Consider the following 26,606-nt stretch of genomic DNA (forward strand, 5'->3'; position numbering starts at 1 on the left):
AAATAAGTATTGTTTTTGGAAACTGTATAATAATACCAAAATAAAAGGTTTTTTGAGAAATAAAAAAAGCATTTCTAACGCATACTGTGCCTTTAAAGGATAATTATGAGTTGGCAAGTTTAACCTACGCTTGCTTTCTTCATCATGCACCAGGAAACCTTTCGGGTTTACTTACTTAAAACAATGAAATATGTTTGTAATTTGTTTTTGTTTTCCCACTTGTATTTATTTCCTGTATATACAATATCTTTAAGCACGTCGATCTCTTTATCTATTGTATATCTTGTATATCCCGGCTGCGTTATCGGTAAGCATTTACTGCGTTTATATAAAAAAATTAGGAAGGATGCATTATTTTTAAAAACAAACAAACAAGGAGCCCGTCGGAGGACCGAAAGCTTTAAAATTTTGAAACGTCACATAATTAACTGGGGTGTACTTTAAATGGAAGGTAATAAAACGTTATGTAAAAATCGTTATCTTATCCCGATTTGTGTCAAAACGTTTAAATACTCGTATTTTACAAAATAAAGTTGATAATTCTAGAAAAACGAAGTGAGCGAATGATTTGAAATTACAAAAAAAAATGTATTAGTACAGACCGATATAAAATGATTCTAATATCCCGAATTTTCATATCAGTAAACCTCATTGTACACTGCACGCATCCAATTAGAGAAGTGCGTTTTACAGTCAATTACTACATTAAGTGTGTGTGCCCTTGAAGTTGTTGAACAGATCGTCATGCTCTTAAAAAACATTTTTCTACAATAGAAATTTCCTTATCAAAAGAGTCTTGGTATTATTGTACTTGTTCTCTGTTTGTGTCTAGTGTTGTTTCTCTTAAATTTTGAACATTTTTAATTTGCGGTCCTTGATTTCATTTTAAAAATGCCTTTTCTTGCAGTTATAAAGTGGTTTTAGTTTATCTCATTTCTTAAGTAACTGAAAGGGGGCTTGTAGTTGATGTTTGGTAAATGACAATTAAAAAAAATTGCGGTTTTGACCAAACGTTTCTCAGAAATAGGAAATGTGCATGTATTTGACAGAGAAACATCACACAAAACATATATAAAATAATGAAAAGAACAAAATCAATGATACAATTAGAATTACAGCACAAAAAGGTAATGTTATGATATACTTAAAATTACATCACAAAAAATGTTATGTACTGACATACTTAAAATTACATCGCAACAAAAAGAATGTTGTATCACGATATTCTTAAAATTAAATCACAGAAATGTAACTTTTGTAAAAACATCCGTAAAATTACTTCACAAAATGTTATAGCATCATTAGAATTATTAATAATAAAACTTTATGTAAGACTATATTCCCTCGAAATTACATTTAGTATTAAAAAACAGCTTTACAGTTTGCCGTTATTGTTCTAATTTTGTATTCTTCTTCGAGAATATAATTATTCAATAACCCACGTGACTTATGGACAATTATATAAATATCCATATAAATGTATCTGTAACGTTCAATAGATTGAAAAGAGTGGGACAGGGAAAGTCCGAGCAGGGCCGAAGCCCCTGCGAGGGCTGTAGCGCTCTTAGATAACATGTATGACGCGTATCAATTCAAATGAAATCAAATTAAAATTAAATGAAAATTTCAAAAAAATATATATCAGCTGTGGACAAATCCTTAGTTAACTGGGCTCCGCCATTTTGAAATCCCTTTGAGCTAAATATAAATATCACAGCGCTTTTAATGAGCGTCTACATAATTCAGACTATTGCTAGCAGACGCATGTTTAATAACACTTCCGGTGAAAGAATGATGTACAAAATCAGAAAATAAACATTCATTTCATTCATAAGAACTATATAAACGATGATAAATGTAAAAATTTACTTTTAAATCCTTTTTGATAAATAAGCACATTAAAAATAACGTAAAAACAACATATGTGATTAGAGATTAACATAAAATAGCGGACGTGATTCCAAACGCAGACGCATGCGCAGTGGTCCCTCTTCCTATGATAGGTTAAACACCACCAATTTATTCGTTTCTGTTTACGGTACAAAATACCTGCATTTACTTATAAACGAATTGCATGATAGATCTGGTTAACATGTACACTAAAAATGTTATGCTTATATCATAAATCATAAGAACTTTCCGCGCCATAAGTAGCACCTAATTTCATATTATTTTAGGTAGTTTTGGGGTTGGCAATTTATTGTTAGACCATAGAGATCGTGCAGTCAACTCTGTTCGTCGTTACCGAGCAACCAGCCGGAAACTTAAGATCAGTCATGTTAGCATATGCATTAAAACATTTTGTTTAGAAGCAATCACCTTAAAGCAGCATGCCTCACGATCTATGCTTATTTTCATAATGATTTTGAAAAGGTTTAGTGTGAAGTAAACTAAGGAAGTTAGTAACGCATTGCATACGGCAATAACAATTCACGTAAATTACCCAAAAAAGGAGGTGATAATATACAAAATGACATCTACTGCATTAGTTGTTTTTAAATGAATATGTTATAATGTTTATGATTATACAACGACGTGGTAAATATCAATATGCTATTATGTTTATGATTATACAACGACGTGGTAAATATCAATATGTTATAATGTTTATAATTATACAACGACGTGGTAAATATCAATATGTTATAATTTTTATGATTATACAACGACGTGGTAAATATCAATATGCTATAATGTTTATGATTATACAACGACGTGGTAAATATCAATATGCTATAATGTTTATGATTATACAACGACGTGGTAAATATCAATATGCTATAATGTTTATGATTATACAACGACGTGGTAAATATCAATATGTTATAATGTTTATGATTATACAACGACGTGGTAAATATCAATATGATATAATGTTTATGATTACACAACGACGTGGTAAATATCAATATGTTATAATTTTTATAATTATACAACGACGTGGTAAATATCAATATGCTATAATGTTTATGATTATACAACGACGTGGTAAATATCAATATGCTATAATGTTTATAATTATACAACGACGTGGTAAATATCAATATGATATAATGTTTATGATTATACAACGACGTGGTAAATATCAATATGCTATAATGTTTATGATTATACAACGACGTGGTTAATATCAATCTGTTCAGATGTGCTATATACGACAACTGATTCAACTCTTGCTCTCGGAATCACATGGCACATCAGCTTGTAAGTCACTTCTTATTCTGAAAATTAATGGTTTTGTCCAGGTTAAAATTGTTTCTAAAACACTATACTGTTTCATTTCTGACTCTCTTATTAATATTATATCCAGTATTTTGTAATATTAAGGTGACATTCTGTACATGTGAATCTCGACACAGACCACTCAGATCAGTTTTACTTTTGGTCTTTAGACCCATTAAGCCGCAAAAATGCCAGCTATAAAAGTGTGTGCCCTTAAGTTTTAGTTTAAATATATTTTTCTTCATAATTATATGCAGTACACACTTTCTGTACATTTTGCTACATTTTGACAAATATTACAGTATACAGGAAGACTGACGGAAAAAGCCGAAAAAATGCGGCTGGTGTCTATTTAAGATCGATATATAGGGTTTAATATAATTCAAGTGACAAGACGTGTGCTTTTAAAATCGTACGTTTTAAATTATATTCATTTTTAAATGCTGCTGGAAGTGAATGTGATGTAATAAGTCGTGCTGTCTCATTTATTGCTAATCTTGATATCAAATAAAATTGATAACGGATAGTTCCAAATTTCTATGTAACAAATTCAATAGTTTATTCTTTTACCCCATGAGCATATTGCAAAAAATGGCCGTTTTAATTGAAAAGCATCCTGTAACAAGTTCAAACTTTTATTAAACTATGAAAAATGCTGCAATACTGATGAAACTTGGCACAAATGTTGACTACACCATAGCCTCTGTAACAGCATGCTCGATCGTAAATTTCCTGTTACCATGGCAACGGGGGGGGGGGCGTCTCAAAATTGCCAAAAATCACTATTTTGCATTGTTTCTTTTCCATCAAAACAGATTTCAAAGTTCTGCAACTTCTCAATGAATTGAGATAGAGTAAAAGGCTTTTCAGCGTCGGGTACTAGTTACCCTAAGATCGACCTGAGGCCATTTTTAGTCTGTCACATGTCCAAAATTTTCTTGGCGATGAGGGGGACTCCGCCCCCCTTCAAACCCCCCAAACAGAAGGGGGCACATCCCCCTTCTGGCAACCCCCTGATGTAACATTTGGATGGGGGACGGCGCCGAAAAAGTGGTCACTATTTTTAACTTAAAAAACAAACGAAACCCAGTGTTTGGGGCCTAAATAGGTCATTTTTTCACTGTTTGACGCCTTAAAAAGGGGGGGGCAAAAGCCGTCGAAACACGCTTATATAAGGGAAAAGGTTAAAAGCTAAGTACCATCAATAATTTCACCTTTAATCTGGTGGTGACAACTTATACTACCCGTGCGATCCGTGCAGGCCAAGTTCAGCCGACACATCCGTACTTATTCTGTAAATCTCTCTAACATAATTAGTGGTTTTGCCAAGAATCAAGAATTGACAAGTTCATCTTAGATAGTTGGCGTTTTCTTGTAATGGTTAAAGGTATGTTATGAGTAAGCACAAACATTTTTTTATTACTAAACCCGAAGCCCCTTGTTTCTTCACCATGAACCAAGAACCCTTCCGGGTTTTAACTTATTTAAACAATACGATTATACATGTATGTGTAAACTTCAATCTTCACAATTTGTATTTTATTTCCTGTATTAAGATATTTTCCTTCTATTTCTTTTGTATGTCCCGGATGAGATATCTTTAAGTATTAACTGCGTCTTATAAATATAATTGGTTTAAACATGTATATTCGATATACTTATAGAACGATGAACAAAATTAACACAATACATTTGGGATTTGGCAGAAAGCTATGGAAGCTTATCAGTGTCCTATAAATATATATATAATTAGGAAAGTATCAAACTAAGTAGGACGCATTGTTCAAAGAGTTTTTATCTGAAATTTTGCACTTGTGGAGACAGATGTGAAATAAATTAAGTATCTTAAAAATATTTCCAATCCCCTCATGTCACTAAAGTACGGTGGCAAAGAGGTGACATTTGTACGTTTTTATTTATCTCGTGCGCACGAGATTCTATGTCGTTGCCATGAGTTAATAAGTCGTGCGCACGAGATAATTAAGTGCTGCGAACGAGATACTCTGCCGTGGCCACGAGTTACTTAGTCGTAGGAACGAGATAATTAAATGGTGCACAAGAGGTACTATGTCGAGGCCACGAGCTACTTAGTCGTGTGCATGAAAAACTATATCGTGACATGACGAACTAAGTTTTGGGAACGAGATAATTAAGTATGATACGATATACTATGTCGTGCGCACGAGATAATTAATCAATCAATCAGATTACACCATATATTTGAATTTTCTTAGCTAACTAGTAATATGTACGGTGGGTGACACGTGTGTGTCTTTATTTATCTCGTGTGCTCGAGGTACTATGTCGTGCCCACGATTTACTATGTCGTTCACACGATTTACTAAGTCGTGCGCACGAGATACGTTTTTATTTCAGTAATTGAAAAGGGCTTTTGGTTTTAATGGTGGTAAAGGACAACTAAAACTTAAGGGCTTTTGACCAAACGTTACATAGAAATAGTAAACATGCAGATACTTGGTAAATGACAAAGAAACCTCACATCAAACCTGTGTAAAATATTGAAAGAATAAAATCAATGATTTAACTTAAATATCACAAACATGTAGTATTAATGTAAGATCATGAAAATAAGGTTCTAGATTCTTCCACTAAAGCATCGTACCTCCGGATGTATGCTAATTGTAAATAACAATTTCGAAAATGTGTTTAAAAAGTCAAATTTTGTAAAATTAATAAAGAAGGTAATTTACACATTGCGAACGGCACTTACAATACATGTAAATAACCAAACATAGGTAAAATAAATATGCAAATAGGTAGGACTGACTACGTTAGTCACTCTGTAGAAATATGGTGGTAGATACTGTAAAATCATTCTGTTAACGCACATAAATAAGATTATATGAATCTAGGTTTCTTAGAAGTTTAGTAAATATTTCCTCCAGTTTGGTTTTTCATCCGGAGGCACGCGGGTAAAGGAACTTTAGTCAAAATACACTATAGTATACATAACATATGCATAGATGAAAACACTCCAATGATTAAAAATCACTTATAATGTTAAACTTTTAACTTTATTTTAATGGTGATGAGGATGCTATTAAAGTAATTTCTTCCTTGAAACTATTGTTGTCGTTCTTTTATCTAGAAAGATATGATATTTTCGTAGAAAAGTCATGCGAACGAAACAGTCACTATCTGTGTATGAGAAATGATATATCTACATACATGAAGATAGTTTCATTATCTTAAGTTAATTAAGGATGGGAACCAGAAAAAGCTCCTATTCTCATTACATTGTTTGATATGTGTCAGAAACTGAAACATATGACACATACAGTTATAATCAAAATATCTTAATTGTAACCGGAGATATTTTCAATTATACTTTCCTGTTGATCAGAAAATAGTTTGCCGCTGTATTTCAAAATATTGTCTAGTTTATGTTATAAACATGAGAAATGTACATGTACTTCAGTGAATTTCAATTAACACAAGTAAAGATAATTTCCGGTTATTGTTAAGTTTGGTTTTTATCGAAGCAGATAAAAATGGGCTGAATGTAATTTCGCTGTGATTTTAAGTACATTTGTACAATTATATAATTGACTTGGCATAAATATGTATTTCTTAAAAAAAACATGAAGATGAAAAAGTTTCATGATAAAAACCTCATGACACATGCTGTTTCTTGTGTGTTTGTTTAATTGGGTTTTACGTCACACCGAAACAGTATTGGTCTCATGCTATCTCTAGAGTAAATTAGTTAAAAAGGTAAATGTTATGATTGACTGAAATAAAAATATACTATGTATTTTACTACATATTTTACTTTTATATTATATTTACATCGTGTGTCTGAATGAAATAACCTTGATCTGGACATTAATTTGAGACTTTTAATAGACAAGTAACCCAATAAGGATGTAACATCATTACGGATCATCCTCAGCGAAATTATTACTTTAATCTTGGATCTTTAAATCCCAGTACTTTTTTTGTAAAATTTGATTTTCTGAAATATTTTGGTTCATCTGGAGGCGTGCAGCTTTAACAGCCAATTTTGCCTCAGAAATACTTATTTTTTTATTTCTCCTGTTACAAGTTCAAATTGCTATAAAACTATGGGGCACATCCCTAATTCCGGCACCCCCTGTATCATTTTGATGGGGAGGGGGCGCCGAAAAAGTGATCACTATTTTCATATAACAACATTTCTCAAAAAAAAAAAACAGTGTTTGGGCCCTAAATAGGGCATTTTCCTCAAAATAGAAAGGGGGGTGACAAAAACCGCCAAAACACGTCTATATGATAGAAAAGGTTAACAAAAAATTATGAACAACCTTGGAAATACCCAAACTTTAGATTTTCCATGCCTACAACTATTTTTAGTGAAAATTGTTGTTTTGGGGCATTTTTTATTTTTGATATGAAAAACCTAGGAATTACCCCAAATCTACATTTTTCATGTTTACACGTGGCCCTACAACTAATTTTGGAGAAAATTGTTGTTTTGTGGCATTTTTTAATTTTTAATTAACCTTTTACCACATATACATATTGTGAAAAATGGCCGTTTTTTTTTAAAGCCTCCTGTTACAAGTTCAAATTGCTATAAAACTATGAAAAATGCTTCAAAACTGATTAAACTTGACACAAACGTTGACTGAACCATAACCTCTGTAACAGCATGCTCAATCTTAAATTTTCTGTTACCATGGCAACAGGGGGATGTCTCAAAATAGCGAAAATCACTATTTTGCATTTGTTTTTTTTTAATTAAAACTGCATTTCAAAGTGCTGCAATTTCTCAATGCATTGAGATAGAGTAAAAGGCTTTTCAGTGTTGGTTACACGTTAATACCTTAAAATCGACCTGAGGCAATTTTTAGCCTGTCACATATCCAACATTTTCTTGGCGATGTGGGGGACTGCCGCCCCCCTTCAAACCCCCCAAAACAGAATGGGGTAATTCCCTAATTCCGGCACCCCCTGATGTATCATTTTGATGGGGAGGGGGCCTCGAAAAAGTGATCACTATTTTTAACATTTCTCAAACAAAAACAGTGTTTGGTTCCTAAATAGGGCATTTTTTACCGTTTGAGGCCTCAAACAAAAGGAGGGGGGGGGGTTGACAAAAAAGCCGCCAAAACACGTCTATATGAGGGAAAAGGTTAACAAAAAATTATGAACAACGTTGGAAATACCCAAACTCTAGATTTTCCATGTTAACACGTGGCTTTACAACTAATTTTAGTGAAAATTGTTGTTATGAGGCATTTTTATTTTTAATTAACAAATAATGATGAAAATCCTAGGAATTACCCAATATCTAATTTTCCATGTTAACACGTGGCCCTACAACTAATTTTGGAGAACATTGTTGTTTTGTGGCATTTTTTTATTTTTAATTAACCTTTTACATTGTACCACATATACATATTGTAAAAAATGGCCGTTTTTATTTAAATATTTTGTAATAAAACATGTTATGTTTACATTAAATTTTCCATTTATGTCGAGATACTGTATAAAGACCAACGACTATCTAATATATGTTTATATATGCTTTATACATGTTTGCATTTTTTTCTCTTGCTTTATTTAATATATCAACTTGAAACTTGATATGTACAGTGCACAAGGATGACAACTTTTTTAATTTTTGAGTGATTGCATTGTGTTAATTTCATGTTCCAAATACTAAGATCTAAAGGATACACAAATAGAAAGAGTGCAGGGTTCAATATTGAGAAGGCATACATTGTTGATAAAAATATAACATTGAGCATGACCCACGGAGGACGATGGCACGATGGTGAAAACGCGATGGCACGATGGTGGAAACGCGATGGTACGATGGTCAAAACGCGATGGTACGATGGTGAAAGCGCGATGGTACGATGGTCATTACGCGATGGTACGATGGTGAAAGCGCGATGGTACGATGGTGAAAACGCGATGGCACGATGATGAAAACGCGATGGTACAATGGTGTAAGCGCAATGGCACGATGGTGAAAACGCGATAGTACCCGATGGGGGAAAGCGCGATGGCACGATGGTGAAAACGCGATGGCATGATGGCGAAAACACGATGGCGTGATGATACGATGGTGAAAACGCAATGGTACGATGGTGAAATCTTGATGGTACGATGGTGAAAACGCAATGGCACGATGATGAAAACACGATGGCGCGATGGTGCGATGGTGCGATGGTGAAAATGCGATGGCACGATGGTGAAATCGCGAGGGTACGATGGTGAAAACACGATGTAACATCGCGTTTTCACCACCATACTATCGCGCAATTGCGATTTCACCATCGTACCATCGCGTTTTCATCATCGTACCATCGTGTTTTCACCACCGTACCATCTAGCCATCGCGTTTTCACCATCGTACCATCGGGCATCGCGGGTACAGACTAAATAAAAAGTCACGATTGTCCAAACGGAACAACGTACATTTTTCATTAGCGCGCCAAAAGTGTAACGCTTACATTTAGCGCGTCTTTACGTAATAATAAGAGCATCAAAACACGAATCTATCTGATTTGTACGAGGGGGCGTAGTCCCCGAGTATTAAAAAGATTGTCGAGTGTTTCGATGTCCTTTCTTTTATATCATAGTCAAACATAAAAACGCGTTCTCTTTTGCCCCAGAAAAAAAGTAACCAATAAACGAGCATCTGAATATGATAATTATATCGCTTTTCCTTTCTCTGTGGTCCCAATACGTGAACCCCTGCAAAAATGAGCCAATCAATGGGCATGTTCTGGCGTGTGGGTAACTAATACCTGCACTCCAGTTAACGCATTGTGCATGTATATGTGAACGATTTAACTCTGATATCTTTTTCAACAGAAAGGTCCCCAAACTATGATACAAACTATATTTGTATAACGCAAACTACCTCACGTCAAAATATATGCACGGCCCTGCAATAGCATTTTTACGGAGTCGAAAAAGCAGCATGGATATGACTTGTGATCAATTTTATTAATCTTTTAAATAAGGACTGGATTCATTCTTTGACAAATGAACGCATCTGACATAACTAATTAATTCAAATGTGACCTTGAGCTTTGAATGTCTTTTACGGTTAATGTCAAATATGAAATTGAAATAATTTTATTTGCTCGTTTTTGTTTGGGTTAGTCTATACTACAATAATTTTCCTCCGATGTATTTTACATTATAAGAAAAATGTTAACCGTTGCCCCCGATTTGCCGTAGCTCTTGTTTCTAATTTATTGAATTCCTTGAAAATAGTAAATAATGTCCTGCGCGAAATTAACCAATCCGCTTTGACTTACATAATTTATTTTAAGCGTCCTCACTGAAAAGTGGTTGAAATCACATAAACAGTTTACTTAAGGCAGGTTTTTTTCTTTGTTTATACGCACTAACATGACATACTTGTGCTAGCTATTATATTCATCCTGGCATCATATATATGTTTTTCTTTCAATATGTGAAATTATTCATCCACTCAACAAAGGAACAATTTATGTGTAAACAGAAAATGTGTCGTGTAGAATGGCGATAGAGGTAAGTTTTGTATAATTACCATAAACTTAATGGTCTGGTGGTCTTTAGCTTAAAAGTGGATAATTGGGATGGGTCTTAATTCTGGATCATGTAACTATTGACATAAAGAATAAAATATTCCGTTATCTTAAAAGATGGTCTTAATAACGGGATGGTCTTAAATCTGGGTTGGTTTGAAGTAGGGATTATAGTGTATAAATATCTTTAAGCCAGCGAGAAATCACTTTATCATAGACTGTCGCGGGCAACTTACAAAGTCGTGAGATTTCCTGCCAAAATTGTACAAAATGTCGGGTTCATTGTATAAACTTCCATATTTTAAAACAGTTGTTGGAAACAGCATGAAACATTTTGACTCCAGTGGCAGGTAGCGTGCTTGGTGTGACTACACTTTCTGCTTTGTTTGCCTATTAAAAGTCAAGGAACAGAAAGAAATCCACGACATTTTTTTTTTGCAAGCGTTCTTGGAACTTCATAAAAAGTTGTATGAAAAATGAGAGATCGATATTTTTTGTTCCTCAACAACGGTCTTATAAAAAAAAATAATGGTGAGTAATAGCAATTTTAAGACGCGACTTTTTAAAGAGATATTTCCAGGAATAAAATGTTGAGGCTAAATGCTTAAACTCGAATCTTTATAAAATGTTACATCAAAACAAGATATCGCGGATATTAAAGGCCGCAATTTGCTACCTAAAGTAGGCATATGTTTGCGTTGCTTAGTCTACTATATGGGTAGAAAATAGTTTCTTTCGTAAACTCGACAGAAGTGCGGAAGAAAAACTCTCGAGTTTCTATAAGCCGCGACATTTTATACAATTTCGACATACGAAGTTGCCCGCGACATTTATTAAACTGATGTGAATGTAATAAAATGCAGTTAATATCAGCGCATTTCATTTTCTGTTTAAATGACTTGTTACATGAAAAAATTTTTAATAACAAAGTTGAGCCCTTTTAGAAATTTTCGATATTCCAAAATATTTGTGCCACATGATATCACTAATGGAAACATATACAATGTCAAAAACCATTAAATTATTAAAACTTTAGAACAAATTATCGACCCACAACGCTAGTATATGAATAAGGTTTAAATAATATGCTATCTAAATTACAATTGTATTATTACACATAATACACATCAAGCATATCTTTACCGGAAGGTCACTATCCTATGAGAGAAATAATTGAAAAAATAAATTGCAAATTGCAACCTTCTGATATAACAAAATTAAATAATCTATATCTGCTTTTGTGAACCGACTTAATACATTCCGCCTACTTCCGTACTTATTTTAAATTTACAAATGACATAAAGTACAAGATATTTTTATTCAAATTATTAAAACTCATTCATAATGCTCTATTTTTTAAGCACCTAAAGTGCGAGCGATGGCTTGATGTTAAAAAATGCATATAACCTGTGGAATGCACTTTGGGGTTTGACACTTAAGATAGTTGACACTAACGAGATAATAAGGTGGTGCGCATGATATACTATGTCGTGGCCAGGAGTAACTAAATCGTGCGCACGAGATACTATGCCGTTGCCACAAGTTAGTAAGTAGTGGGAACGATAAAATGAGATGGTGCGCAAGAGATACTATGTCGTGCGCACGAGTTACTTAGTCATGCTTACCAGATAATTATGTGGTGCGCACCATGAACTATGTCGTGGTCGTGGGCTTCTTAGTCGTGTGCACGAGATAATTAAGTCGTGGGCACGAGTTACAATGTGATGCGAATGAGATAGTTAAATCATGCGCACAAGATGATTCACAAATCAGATAACGATCTATATATATATAACCTTTAAAACTTCCTGCATGCTTTAAGTTGTAAATGCAACATAAATCTTTAAAACTACTGAAGCATTCACTTTTTGTTTGGTACATGCTCTAAGGATCATATCAGGAGATCACTATCCAAGGCCCATAATTTATACTTTAATTTTGACTATGTTTAGTCCCTTTGTGAGACATTCCTCTGATAGGTATGATCAGTATGTATACATACTGATGGTCTGTTAGCCTTGCTTATACGATAACTTGAGAAGGAATAAGCCCTTGTTTATTACATTTAGTAGGAACATTGCCAACGGCCAGTAGATGACTTACATTGATAATTGAGGTCATAGGTCAAGGTAACCATGACACTTCATAAAAAAATTCTTGTCTGATGAATAACTTGGTATATAATCCATTGGTTGTATTACCTTGTATGTACTTTGCACCTGATTAATAGATTACACTTTATGTTATTGAGGGCATTGAGTAAAAAAATCAGTGTCACAATGACACTAAGTGAAACATAATTGTCAAATCAATAACTTTTATAAATGACACTGTGACAGGCAAAGGAAATAGGGCCAGCATTGTATTATTGCACATTTGTAGGTAACTAAGAAAATGCAAAGATATAGTGTAATCTGTTTGATTAATTATCTCGTTTCTACATATTGCCTCGTGCCCACGACTTAATTATCTCGTGCGCAAGACTTAGCAAATCGTGGCCACGACATAATATCTCGTGCGCGCAACTTAACTATCTCGTTCCCACGACTTTGTTACTCGTGCCCACGACATAGTATCTCGAGCATACGACTTGGTAACTCGTGGCCACGACATAGTATATCGTGCGCCACTCGATTATTTCGTTCCCACGGCTTAGTAACTCGTGGCTACAACATAGTATCTTGTTCGCATGACTAAGTAATTCGTGGCCACGGATAAGTATCTAGTGCGCACCACTTATTACCTCGTTCCCATGACTTATTTACTCGTGGCCACGGTATAGTATTTCGTGCGCACTTCCTAATTATTTCATGCGCACGACTAATTACCTCGTGGCCATGACAAAGTATATATATATATATATCGTGCGCAAGAGATAAATAAAAACGCACAAATGTCAACTCTTTTTTTACCGTAAAAGTCGAATGAAAAGTACGTTGTGTATAACTGCATGAACGTTCTTAGGAATTGGACCAAATGCTTTTCATTGCACTCTTATCCTGTGACGTATTAGTTACAATAACTACATCAGATATATTGTTTTTCCATCTAAGTCAAGACTATATTCTATTCTGTTGCTGAAACATCCTCTCTTACATCCCGTGTAAGACAATTTGTGTGCCCAAACTGACCTTATTTCACCGCGGATTTTATGAATTAATTGCGTTTTAGAATGATGTCATTGTTCCGTTATAGATAACGTTGTAAGTTCATGCGCTTTTATAAGAAAAGGTACTAACAAAAATATGAAGTTTTCATAATTTCTTTTCGGAAAATAGAAAACATGTCTATAAATATGCAAGAAAAATAACCAAGAACCGGCTATCGTCAAAGATCTTTGATGTTTAGAGGAAACTTTAGCACGGTCTTTCTGCCGCTGTAAACAGATACCCACGAGCTGTATATTAAGGTCCGTACCGACAGACAATGTAAAATCCTTTTAACATTATAAACTGTGTGTACAAATGAACCAGATTTGAGAACTGAAGCTAAATTATAGTATTAGAAAAGTAGATCAATTGATGATCATTTTAATTATCAAAAGACCAAGGTCCATACACGAAACTCAATATCCGAGGTCAATTTCAAGAGTTAAGATAGAACACGCACAGGTCGTAGAGAATAAAAGCTTTTGGTTATTATACAAAACGTCTACCTAACTAAACTAACACCGAGGAATAACCATTTCAGTCCAGATAACTTTTGCTGAGTACCAAAAGTCAGTATTACGAGAAGTTATTATCACATTTCGTTATCACGATTATTTTAGTCCCGATGACTTCAAAAAACGAGAGTCGACTGTACATTATATACATTCAATCTCTAGTTTTGAGAAAAGGATATTCAAATGTGCCATCAGAGGCTTATCTATGTAAAAAAAACGGTGTTCAACACTGATGACAATCATTTTATTAATTGCATTTGTAGAAGTCCACAACATTATAAAAGCTCTGAACTGTAAAGTTTTAAGCCATGTAGTTTTACACAATACTCTCATATGTGTCAGTCTATATCTATATGAAAACTAGGTAATGTTACACATCAAATATTTAAGCTTTGTTATTTTTGAGGAGGACATTCATTAATATTAATTTCCTTTTGCTTGCCATGTTATGACATGTATGAAGCATGGTCAGTTGTCCGCATAGTCTTTATAAAATCTACATTGTCTTTTTAAAATCATCTCTCCTTAACCGCATGTTAGATTGTTACCAAACTTCACATAAATGAATATTTGCTTGTATTCTAAAAATCAAGACTTTCAAAATATATGCCAAAGTAGCTGAAAGTCCTTTTAAATGACGTGCTTTACTAAGGAATGCATAACCAAATAGATATTCTTGTGGTCATGTGCTAAAGGTATATAAGATATGCCACTGATATTAAAATGTGAGTCCCTAATTTGATATAACCGTATAATCTAATCTGGAAGTACAATGCATTGAACTAATGTTCATGTTGCTTTTTTCTACCGGATCCCTTTAAGTATTTATACAAATCTTACAGCTGGGAGTAATATCACATCATATTTGACCTTATAACTTACATATGCAAAACATTGTACACGGATGTATATAAATATCACGTCACTAATCATTGTGTGCTTGCGTGATTTTTATTTAAGTATTTGAACTTCACGGTCAAGGTCATTGATGAGTAAGATCATGATAAATTTTATTTAAGTGTTACATCCGGCTTGTCTGCATTTTAGAGCGTTAAGGTTAGGCTTAAAACGTAAAAGTGTTTGTTTCCCCTTTCACTATACGTTCCAATAAAATAAATAACTGCAAAAAAAAATATATAATATGAAAAAATATAAAAAGCACGAATTTTGCCGATTGTGCAAAATATTTGACAGACAAATATACTGTAAACTAATTCTGAACACAAGACAACCGCTATGCGGATGCACGAAAGTGTTTTTTTTTTTATTAATGAAGAAGCACTTGTAAGACACGGAAATTAGATAAAGTATTACCTCTTTCAAAAAGCAATCCTCCTTTTTGGCTGTAAAAGCTTCATATATATAAACTTGCATCCAAAGCACCGAGATCAAGTGCTTCTCTTGTAAGTAAAAATGCTACGATGGATCGACACGTAGACGCCAGGGGTATAACATAATATAAGCAAATATTTTAGGGCATATAATTTATATTCTCAATATAAGTGATCATCCTATGACGTTTGACAGTTGTAAAACTGTTAACAATATTTAGGTCATTTGATATTGACCTTTGACCTTGTTACCCCAATATAGATATGGATCTATTATTAAATATAGGCAATCATTCTATGAAGTTTGAACACTGTAAACCAAATGGAACTTGTGTTATGCTAAAACAAAACACAATTTTTAGTGAAAAGATCATTGTGATCCTGACCTCTGACCTTATGACCCTACAATCAATAGGAGTCATGTTTTTGACTTGGCTGTTCATCCTGTAAAATTTTACAGCTTTAGGTTGATTACTATTTAAGTTATGAAGCGAAAAATGTTTTCAGTTTTAAGGTAATAGTGACCTTGACCTTTAACTTTGTGACCTTAAAATCAATAGGGGTCTTCTGTCTAATATGGACAATCATTATATGTAGTTTGAATATTGTGGGTCAAATGGAATTTAAGTTATGCTCCGGAAACTGTTTTCAGTTTTAATGTAAAAGTGACCTTGACCTTTGACCTTGTGACCCCAAAATCAATAGGGATCTTCTATCTAATATTGACAATCATCCGATGAAGTTAGAATATTGTGGGCCAAATGGAACTTAAATTATGCCCCGGAAACCAAATTGCTAACGGACGGACTGATAGACAGACAGACAGACAGTGGGTATAACATAACATGCCCGCAATTCTTTCTGGAATATAAAAAGGAATGAGCGCATTTGGCTGCTTAACATTATATTTTAAGTGTGACTATAAACATTTACAGGACAAGATCATATTTTAGAAAATGTACGCTAGCTACAAGCAGGTTACAAGCATGCCGGGAAGAGTTTTCTGGTTTCCTGTCTCATTACGGTACTCATTCAAACTGAAATTTAGAGAATCTTTCTTTTTACCATCAATACTTTTATCAAGATTGGCGAAAACAGAAAATACACCAAAATGAGACTCCAAATGCGTTCATTGTTTTTTGTTTTTTGTTGTTGTTTTTTTATTTCTTATTCGTAAGACACCTAAAAATTGACTGATTTTAGTATGTGGAACAATTTACAATACATTCAAGGAAAACAAGAATTCTTAACGCAACTAATAAGACAAATAGAATAAATAGTGTGAGTGAATATTTTGCCCGGAAGTTTGCAGATGTGTAGTAAAAATTGTGCAACCGATGTTGTATATATAAAACATTATGTCAAAGAGCTCGCTTTGAGGCTTTGCATTATTTATATTATATTCTTCTTTCCTTTGACATTTGTCTAATGTTAGCTAAATGTGTAAGGATTTCAAAACAATTATGTCACATACATTGTACTATAAAACTTAAAATAAATCTTATTCAAATATGGGTCGCACTCGGAAACCACCTATTAAACCCTCGAGGTTCATAACAACCTCTTAATTAATACGGATTGAAAGCATTTCTACCACGTTCTTTTAGATGTACACAAAAACAGATAGTGTAATAATTGTTTATATATTTGACCTTAAAAGAAAACTTTAAGTATATTTTCGTACAAGTATGAATGAAAATATGTCTGACAATCATAATAAATTTGAAAATGCCCACTAATATACGAGTATAACCAAATCAGAATTAATGTCAACAGGTAGACATTTCGTAATTTCTACAACCATAACGATAAGTATATAAACAATGTTCTGTTTACTTTTATATCAGTTCTTGAATTGACTTAAATTTTGTTTGATTTGTATCCGATGTACTTGAATGAATTAGCGAAGCAAATATAAGTATTACATTACTATTTGTTTACATGTTTAGTTACTTAGCGTAGGTCAGGTCAAAGTACCTTATCCGTTTTATGTATTCTTACTATTGTGTTCGAGGACCTTATACGAAATTTGACGGAAAGTACCGAGAAGATGCGAATGGCTTATCGCATAGCAATTATAACCTCCCCGACTGCCATTTTAGGGGTAATTTTCATTATGTCATATGCTTAAAATAAGATAAAAAGTCTCTTTCAAATTGGTACTATAATTATATGCTGATTCCCAGATTATATAACTGTGTTCTCAACTGATGGAACCAAGTATCATTAAACAACATGCCGCGTATCCTTAAAAATTGGAACCTTCAGAACTGTTCTCAATATTAACTCATCCGTTCTTGAAATTACAATTTAAGATGTGGAGAATAAAACAGCACCTTTAAAGGCACATTAAGTCTCTCTATTTCAAAACATGCGCTAAGAGCATATTAAAATATCACTGAAAATTTATAGTCCTAAATTTGAAATAATTTTTATACAAGTACCAAATGTAAACAAAGTGGTATGTTATTTATTTTTAGTTCGATTGTGAAGGAAACTTAACACAGTCTCGAATGCGTTCTTGGAACCAACCAGTACTAAACAATGAGTGTTAAGTTTCTTGTTAAGTTTCCCTGTTAAAACAATACTACACAATTTTTTTAAGTGGAATATAGTGAAATCACTTATCATTAAACCGGACACTCTTATAAAAAGATAAAAGTTGACATTTGTTTGTTTGTTTTAGGTTTGACGTCACATCGACACAGTATAGGTCATATCGCGACTTTCCAGTATTACTGGTGGAGGAAGACCTCAGGTGCCCTTCCGTGCATTATTTCAGGCACGAACGGGCACCTAAGGAGAACCACCGACGTTCTAAAAATTGTTCTAACCAAGGGAACTATATCGTTCTCGTAATCCTAACCAATAAAGTGAAATAGAAAGAGTTATTCCCCTTGTTGAAAATTTTTGAAACAGAACTTAGAGTGGCTTATAGATGAACTTTATTTAGACATCCGTTCTGTGTAAAATTTTGGTTCAACAAACTGTCAGGGTTAATTATGATGAATCCTCTGTATCATTTTTTGTACCAGACACCTTTGAAATGTGATACCAGACAGTGCATGCGGAGATATAGAAATTATTTAATTGATTTTGGTGCAAATTCGCAAAGTTTAAACCAAAAATTTCCCGTTGGGTTTGCGTAAGCATGCAATGAAAGTGATAATAAAATGAATGTTTTATTCAAATAATTGAAAAGCTGTTTATGATCTATATTTATTTGGGAAAGGTACGCAAATTGTCTGAAGCACTGTCAGACATGTCTCATTGTGATCTAGTTATTTAATTCTGTATTTAGAAATGATGCCAATTTCTAACTTTTAATCTCAGGGAGGGATCTAGGGCCAATATGACCAGTTTGTGATAGTGACCGTGTCTTCATTGTTAGTCAAAGGTCACGGATCATTTACTCGGCCGAACTTTCTTGGTATGGAACTGTTTATGTTCAGTCGTAGTTTAAATTGGTTTTCCTTGATTTCTACAAATGTAGCTAAAACTTATTATTTTTCTAGAAATCATGATGGCGCACGAGATACATTTAAAGAACAACAAATACCGACAGTGGGTCAAGGCAGGCGTAGGCTTAGGTTACCTGAAAGAGGGACTAGCACCATTTTGTGATGACATTGGAAAACAGCACCACAAAGATATTATAAACCAAATTCAAGTAACAAAGACGCCTAAACCAAATATACCATGTGGCGTCTGTCAGATATCTACTCTCCAGCCAGACCACGTCCGAATCTCAAAAGGAATATGTCCACTCAAGCAAGATAAATGTAACTGTTGCTTTCCAAATAATAAAAAACCATGCCCAAACAACGTGTGTGGTGCCATCTATGATAGCATTATACAGAATCATGCATCAATACCACCGGCACCTTTTTGGAAAAACAGCGATCCCCATGATTGGTCCGTTGACCCATGGAGTATATGTAAATGTTTTATAAATGCTCCTGGGTACAAGGACAAGACGTCAGCAGTCGACATGGACTGCACAGGGTTACTACATGTTATCATAAATAACAAATACTTTCATAATCATATTGGATGCAATGTAACAGGACCAAAAAATCTTTTTTCAAAGGTAAGTCCTTTTGTATACTCTTTATAAATGTTTAAATTTGTTGAATACTATTATCATAAGAATTAAATCATTACTGCACCAAGGTGACGATAATCTCTTTTATTTTGAGAAAGTTTGATACTTTCTTATTGAATTTAAATATAATTAACCCATTACTGCATTTAAGTGACGTTATGTCCATAAATCCATGAAGGAGATACAGTTATTTTGCCAGAGTTACAATTAGCCATAATGATTGAAAATTTGTTATGTAACACATTTTATTGTGATTAGGTATAACAGTTTAAGCTTGCCTTAAAATTGACCATTGAGTCAACAAACTGAACAGAAATTTTGATCAGCACTTGAACTTAGGGTTTCACATGTGGACAACTTCACTTTACCGTTTCCGTTCTTTGCATTTTTGTCCCCAACCTTTTCAAGAAAAATAGCGGGATCTAGAAATAGACTCCGCTTGTCTGTCTGTCCGTCTGTCCTTCTGTTACATGTCATGTCCAATCAATAACTATGTCTTTTATCAAACTAATTTTAAATAACTTGGCAGAAATATTTTTAATAATAAGACAATGTGTCATGCGCAAAAGCGGACCCCTACCTCCAAGGTAAAGGTCTCACTTGGTAATTAAAGGTCAACACTGTCTATGAGAGGGTGTATGTCATGTTCCAATCCATAACTTTCTTATTAATGGAGGGATTTTGATAGTACTTTATACAAAAAAATTCAAAATGAAAAAAGTATGTGTTCTGCTCAAAAACCAGTCGCCTACCACCAAGGTCAAGGTCACAAATGAAGATCATTTTTTAATGTATTAATTACTACTGGCATGTCCAGATCTAGCATTGATCCAATTTTGCACTGAAAGTCCAGATCATATCTCAATCTTTTTAAATAACACAATTATGTGTTTCATGTAAAATTCTCTAATGTGGGGGACGTTTGTAATTATGTTAGAAATTCTTGTTTTTTGTGTTTGATGTATATTGCTTAACAGCTATAATTTTAACTAAGTCCTGTTTAGTCTCTTTGTTGCTCACAGCATAGATATGTGTGTATATTCGACTTGGATTTGTTTTCCATTTAATAGGTACGGCAGTACAGAAATGAGATTTTTCACTCCAGCAATATGGAGCTAGAGGAAAGGGTGGCAAACGCATACATTGATGATATGATAACAGTTTTACAAGATGGAAAGGAGCTTCTACACCACCAAGCTGCTCAACAAGCTGTCGGGAAACTCCAAGATGTAAGTATAAATAGTGAATTACGTGTATAAGTTTGAAAATCTGAAGAAGTTTAGTTATGACTTAAAATATCACATCTTTTAATTCCAGACATATTATTATAATAAGGGTAATTGAAAAAAGTGCTCGAAAGTGGTTGTTTTATCATAGTCCTTTTTAAGAAACAACCGCCTTAAGTTAACATACAATGATAAAATCAAATAAATATGAAATATATATGTCTTTAAAATATTAATATTAGATGAATATATTTTTAGATAAAAAGTGAAGTAAAAGGCCTGACTATCAGATATATTTACCACACATCATGTTACAAAAGCGAATTCTAAGTCCTCAGAAAAAGTACGAGAGATGAAAAAAACGACAATTTAGTTAATTTGAAATCAAGCCTTATCTTATATAAAATAGTTAGGTAAATAACATAAATCAAATAGCTGCAACTTTATCTCTGATAGAAAATTTACCAAAATTGTTATTTTCATCAGTTAAAGAATAAGGACTTCATTGTTACTACGGAAGGCTTTGAAGAAATGCTTAGACAAATTAAAGAAGAAATGTCAAAAGTTATGAAATCAACAGAAAATGCTACAACTGATTTGAAAGAGGAATATGACGAGCTTAAAAATAAATTAACGGACATTGAAAGACAGATATCCAAAGGAGAAGAGGTAAGATTTAAAGTTACTATTAATTTTGTCCGATTGATATACCAGAACACGTACAAGCAAAAATGTTTAAAGGAAACTAAGTATAGTAGAACAGTACTATTAGCTTGCGCTCAATAAAGTTAGCAAGTTTTGGTGTGTTTTTGTGATACCCGTTGTGTGTTGTTATCCACATTTTAATAATAAAAGTCAATATAACTGTTACTAAAGATAGACAAAAGTGATTTCCAGACAGTAACTATAGAAAAGAATTATATATTGTAATAAAAGTTGAATGTAAGAAAGCTTATAAAAAGAAATAACAAGGCATTGATGTTGGACCCGGCAGGTTCGATGATAAGGTCACAATTTCGTTAAATGGATAATTTGTTTCTGGTATGAAATTTAATTGTAATAATAATTTTAGCACTGATGTAACAAAATAAAATATAAAACAAGTTCAAATTTTGTTTAGTCTTTTGTCACTTCAAAAAGTTAAGTTGGTTTGTAGGGGTATCAGTCATCTTTAGTGATAGCTCTAATTGAACAGGTTTGTTTCATAAGTAAGTCTCAGAGCTAACAATTGATACTAAAAATATGCATGTATTTTAAAATGAATGAGGTATAAAGCTTTGGTATTATGTAACATGATCTAGGGGTCCTCTACAAAAGATGTTAAAATGATGCCTCAGCTGTTAAAATTGCCATTGTTCTATTGTCATGGAATTTCCTCATAATGTTTAAGCAAACATTGAAAATATATTATCTAAAAATCCCACGGTTATAGGATATATATTTTAGCACACAACTACCAAGATTGTTCAAATTATGACTCTTGGTTTTTAAGATTGACCCTGCCGTGGTTGGCCATGTGTTTTCTATTAATGTACAGTATACATGTTTAGTAAAAGTTTGCGATTGACTCAGTTAAGATCGTTGACTTAAAAAACCTCGTTATGGGTTTAAATGCAATCAAGGACTTTGGATGTTTTCCTGAGGGGGGAGCTGTACAGCTAGCTTATGGAACGTCGGCGGTTCTACTCACATGCCCGTTTGTGTCTGAAATAATGCACTGCTTGGCAACTCTGATCCCCTTTTATTTAGTTCCGCCAATTGTTTTCTCGTTCAGGGAACCATTCCACCATTAACGTAATTAAATGTTGAATTCTGCTTTAGCCGGTGCTAGTGGGTTTGAACGGTAAATTTCACTTTAAATTACCACACACGAATAGGCTTAATCAAATCAAGTCTGCCACATTTACAATTTTGCAGTTTTGTACGTCCTTTATGGATTCTTTATTTCTGTCTGTTTTGGCACCTGAAGTCTTCCTCCACCAGTAAAACTGGAAAGTCGCCACATGACTTTTACAGTGTTAGTGCAGAGTAAAACAAACCATATAATCAAAATGATCTTACTCTAAAACAAAAAGAACTAGAGCTTAGACATTTGACATGAAACATAAACTAGTACGCCTCTACTAGCCTAGCTAGTTGAAGCGAGAGTGTTTTAAATCTAAAGTATGAAAATGATTAAAAGTCTTTTTCGCTGAAACAACCATTGCTTCTCAAGGTTGTGAATACATCTGTATATGAACTAAAAAGTGGGTACATTGTATATTGATAAAAAGTGACATTAACCTCCCATTTGACATTGACCTTATTAAGGCTTTCACAGTCTTTGTCAATTTGTTTTATTCTGCTTAAATTACAGTAAGTTTGTAAGACAGATTTGATTCATACTTTGACAAAATGCACTTGTGACAACACCAAGTGGATACAATTTTGATCTTTAACTAATCTTAACTGTTTACAGTAAATTTCAACATGTCGGCATAAACCATGCGATAGATTGTGAACAACCTTTGTAAACAAATGATCCTATTCTAAACATTTACAAATTGAAATGAGTCAGATGAATTTCTTAAGAAAGTTAAATAATTTTAATAAAATGTATGTGCAATTGCACCAGAAATGTCGGGAAAATTCTTCTTCAGGAATAAATAATTCGTCCGTAGCAATAAAGCTGATTTTCTATGAAGGAAATTAAATTGTCTCAGTACTAAATCAGTCATATTTCAATTCGATGTTTTTGTGATAAGTTTGAACACTGTGTGTAAGACAGACTGAAAATACCAATATCTTTATACAAAACACATTTATGAAAGTTACCGAATAAAATACAATATTTGTATCATTATTTCTGTTGTAGGAGAAACAAAGACTCAAGGAAGAAGATTCTTCTAAACAAAGAGAACTAGAATATGAAAAAGCTAAATCAGGTATGCTTATATCTCCTCTCCTAATGCAAAGCGGTCTCCGTCCGTGTGTGCCTCCGCAATAGCAAAAACAGGCGAGGCGCCATCAAAATGTAAACATAACAAATGAGGAAAAATTATAATTCGTTATAAAACAATAGAGTAAAAAGCCAATGACACTCTTAAACAAAAATAATAACAAAGGAAATAAACCATTTTCCTTTTTCAATCGCCTGTGTATTTGTCCGTCCTATTTGTTTTAGAAACAGTAACATTTACAATGACCCCAAGGAGTTTCAAAAGCAATCCCAGCTGGGGTCTTGATTGTAGGCTTGCTATATGCCAAGTTTGATATTTCATTCCTACTTCTAATTAATGTCCGAAATTATTTTACTTTTGTTTTCGTAATAAATAGTCACCTTGACCAAGGGTGGACCAAAAGCAATATCATGATTAATTTTGGGTTATGGGGCTACACGTTTTTGCACGGAGATGCCAAGACAACAAGGCAGCAATCATTGTTGTCAAGCTAAAACAAACCATTTCTAGCAAGACGTCTATTAAGTCTGTATGTTTAATAAGCAAACAACAATTATGTAATTAATATTTTTAACCATCTGAATTTCATTTACCAATAAGTCTGACACTTAAATGTTTTTAATTTTACTGCAAAAGTGCATATTACACTGGATAATAACGGGGCATAAACAGTTTATATAAATATGTTTATTAATGGCTTGGATATTGTGCATTTATTATCACCAATGCTACTCTGGGACATGTGTTACATACTTTAGGAGGACAAAGATACGAGACAACGCCCTCTTGTTTATTTTGTATCATAGATGTAACATAGAACATATTTAGTGTTAAATTAGCTTTAGCTGATGAACAATGTTAATCACATATATGTATATGTTAATAAAACATACAGAAGAACTAGAGGTCTAGTTATAAGTGTGTTGTTCAAGCTTGACTGCAGTCACGCTGACTTGCATATTAATTCCAAAACGTCATTGTGTCCATTTTCCAACACAAATCTTGGAATACTTAACTTGCGTATCACGACAAGAATTAGGTAAAATACAATCGGCCAACATTCTGACAGCTGATTTTGGAGCCATGCTTTCTTCTTTCTTACATTTTGTCGATTCTGTGCTTAGAAGTAGAATGATTTGAAAAGTACTAAGGTATCAAGAGGAATCTTGGAATTCTTTATTATAATGAGTGAAACAAAATACATTAACCTGAAATGGTTATGTAGAGTGGCGTTTCTTCTCTACATAAACATTTGTAAAAGTGGACAGTGATTGAATACTATCAACGATGTAATCCGCATTCTTTGCTAAATAATGCAGACAAGCAGTTCTGTATGCCAATACATACAACTTTACTTTGTAGTTTCTGATAATGGACATATTTGGTTTTTACTTGGACAAACCAAAAATTTGTGACACCACCAACTATGTTAGTTTTGGCTTTAATCTGTAACTTCGCCTTTTGCATGTGTGAAAAAGGACCAAGGACACTTTTAAGTGTGCTGCTAGAGTTATGTCCCATTTTCACAGGGAATGCAGGTCATATTTTTTCTCAATGAATTACATTCATACTTGAACACAACAACACTCATAACAATACTTTAAGTTGACCAGTCTGCACTTGACCCTCAGCCATGAGTCAAATTGTTGAATGTTGCTTGATTTTAGATACAACTGGCAATTACTTTGTAATTCATAAATGATTTGTTTATATGCATGGACACAACAATCCATAGGCAAATAACTTCATGTAGACCAAATGATAAGGACTTTCCCTCATGAATGACTTTGACATTTAAGATCAAATCATTGATTGTTTCTATATGTTTTTATTTCGCTATGAATTTGTTATTTATGAATGGATTGTCTCCAAACATAACAATTCTAATCTTTGATATTTGCTTTTAATTCAATTTCCTGTGTTATTGTTTAATATTAGGATTTTAGTTGAACAGTTATTTCAATTAATAATTAAAATACATTATCTTTAAATGCGCAATGCGACTAAACTGCCTTTCAGTTGTGTATTTTTTAAAAATCCTAGCGGTCAGACCTCCATTGACTTACACTTGTGGTGAATTCGAGATAACATATCTTCATATAAATTGAAATTATTGTAATGAGAGCTCTCTTTCCTTTAAGAGTACATATTGTGTATAAATTGCTTGTGTCGGCAAGAAGGATGTAACGGTATATATAGCTTGTGTCTGCAAGTAGGATGTACGGTATATATAGCTTGTGTCAACAAGGAGGATGTACGGTAAATATAGCTTGTGTCAGCCAGAAGGATGTATGGTATATATAGCTTATGTTGGCAGGTTGGATGTACAATATATATAGCTTTTGTCGGTTAGTAGAATGTATGGTAAATATAGCTTGTGCTGGCAAGTAGAAACGGTGTACACATGTTTTTGTCGGTTAGTAGAATGTATGGTATCTATAGCTTGTGCTGGCAAGTCGAATGTATGTACGGTATATATAGCTTGCGCCGGCAAGTTGGTTGTACGGTATATTTAGCTTGTGTCTGTAAGAAGGTCGTAATGGTATATTTAGCTTGTGTCGTCAAGTTGGATGAACGGTATATATAG

The 26,606-nt window shown here is 33.5% G+C and overlaps 1 protein-coding gene across 1 annotated transcript; it reads left to right on the forward strand.

The window, feature by feature from the left end:
* Window positions 1-10,518: 10,518 nt before the first annotated feature.
* LOC132737533 (uncharacterized protein CXorf38 homolog) lies at window positions 10,519-24,919 on the forward strand. The gene is made up of 5 exons (XM_060724831.1): window positions 10,519-10,737; window positions 19,265-19,839; window positions 20,925-21,083; window positions 21,567-21,749; window positions 23,935-24,919. The coding sequence occupies exons 2-5, from the start codon at window positions 19,270-19,272 to the stop codon at window positions 24,064-24,066; spliced, it is 1,044 nt and encodes a 347-aa protein (XP_060580814.1). The 5' UTR covers window positions 10,519-10,737; window positions 19,265-19,269; the 3' UTR covers window positions 24,067-24,919.
* Window positions 24,920-26,606: the final 1,687 nt, after the last annotated feature.

Source organism: Ruditapes philippinarum, unplaced genomic scaffold (assembly GCF_026571515.1).
Source record: "Ruditapes philippinarum isolate M1 unplaced genomic scaffold, ASM2657151v2 ctg4464_1_1_1_1, whole genome shotgun sequence".
In the NCBI taxonomy this organism is placed as follows: domain Eukaryota; kingdom Metazoa; phylum Mollusca; class Bivalvia; order Venerida; family Veneridae; genus Ruditapes; species Ruditapes philippinarum.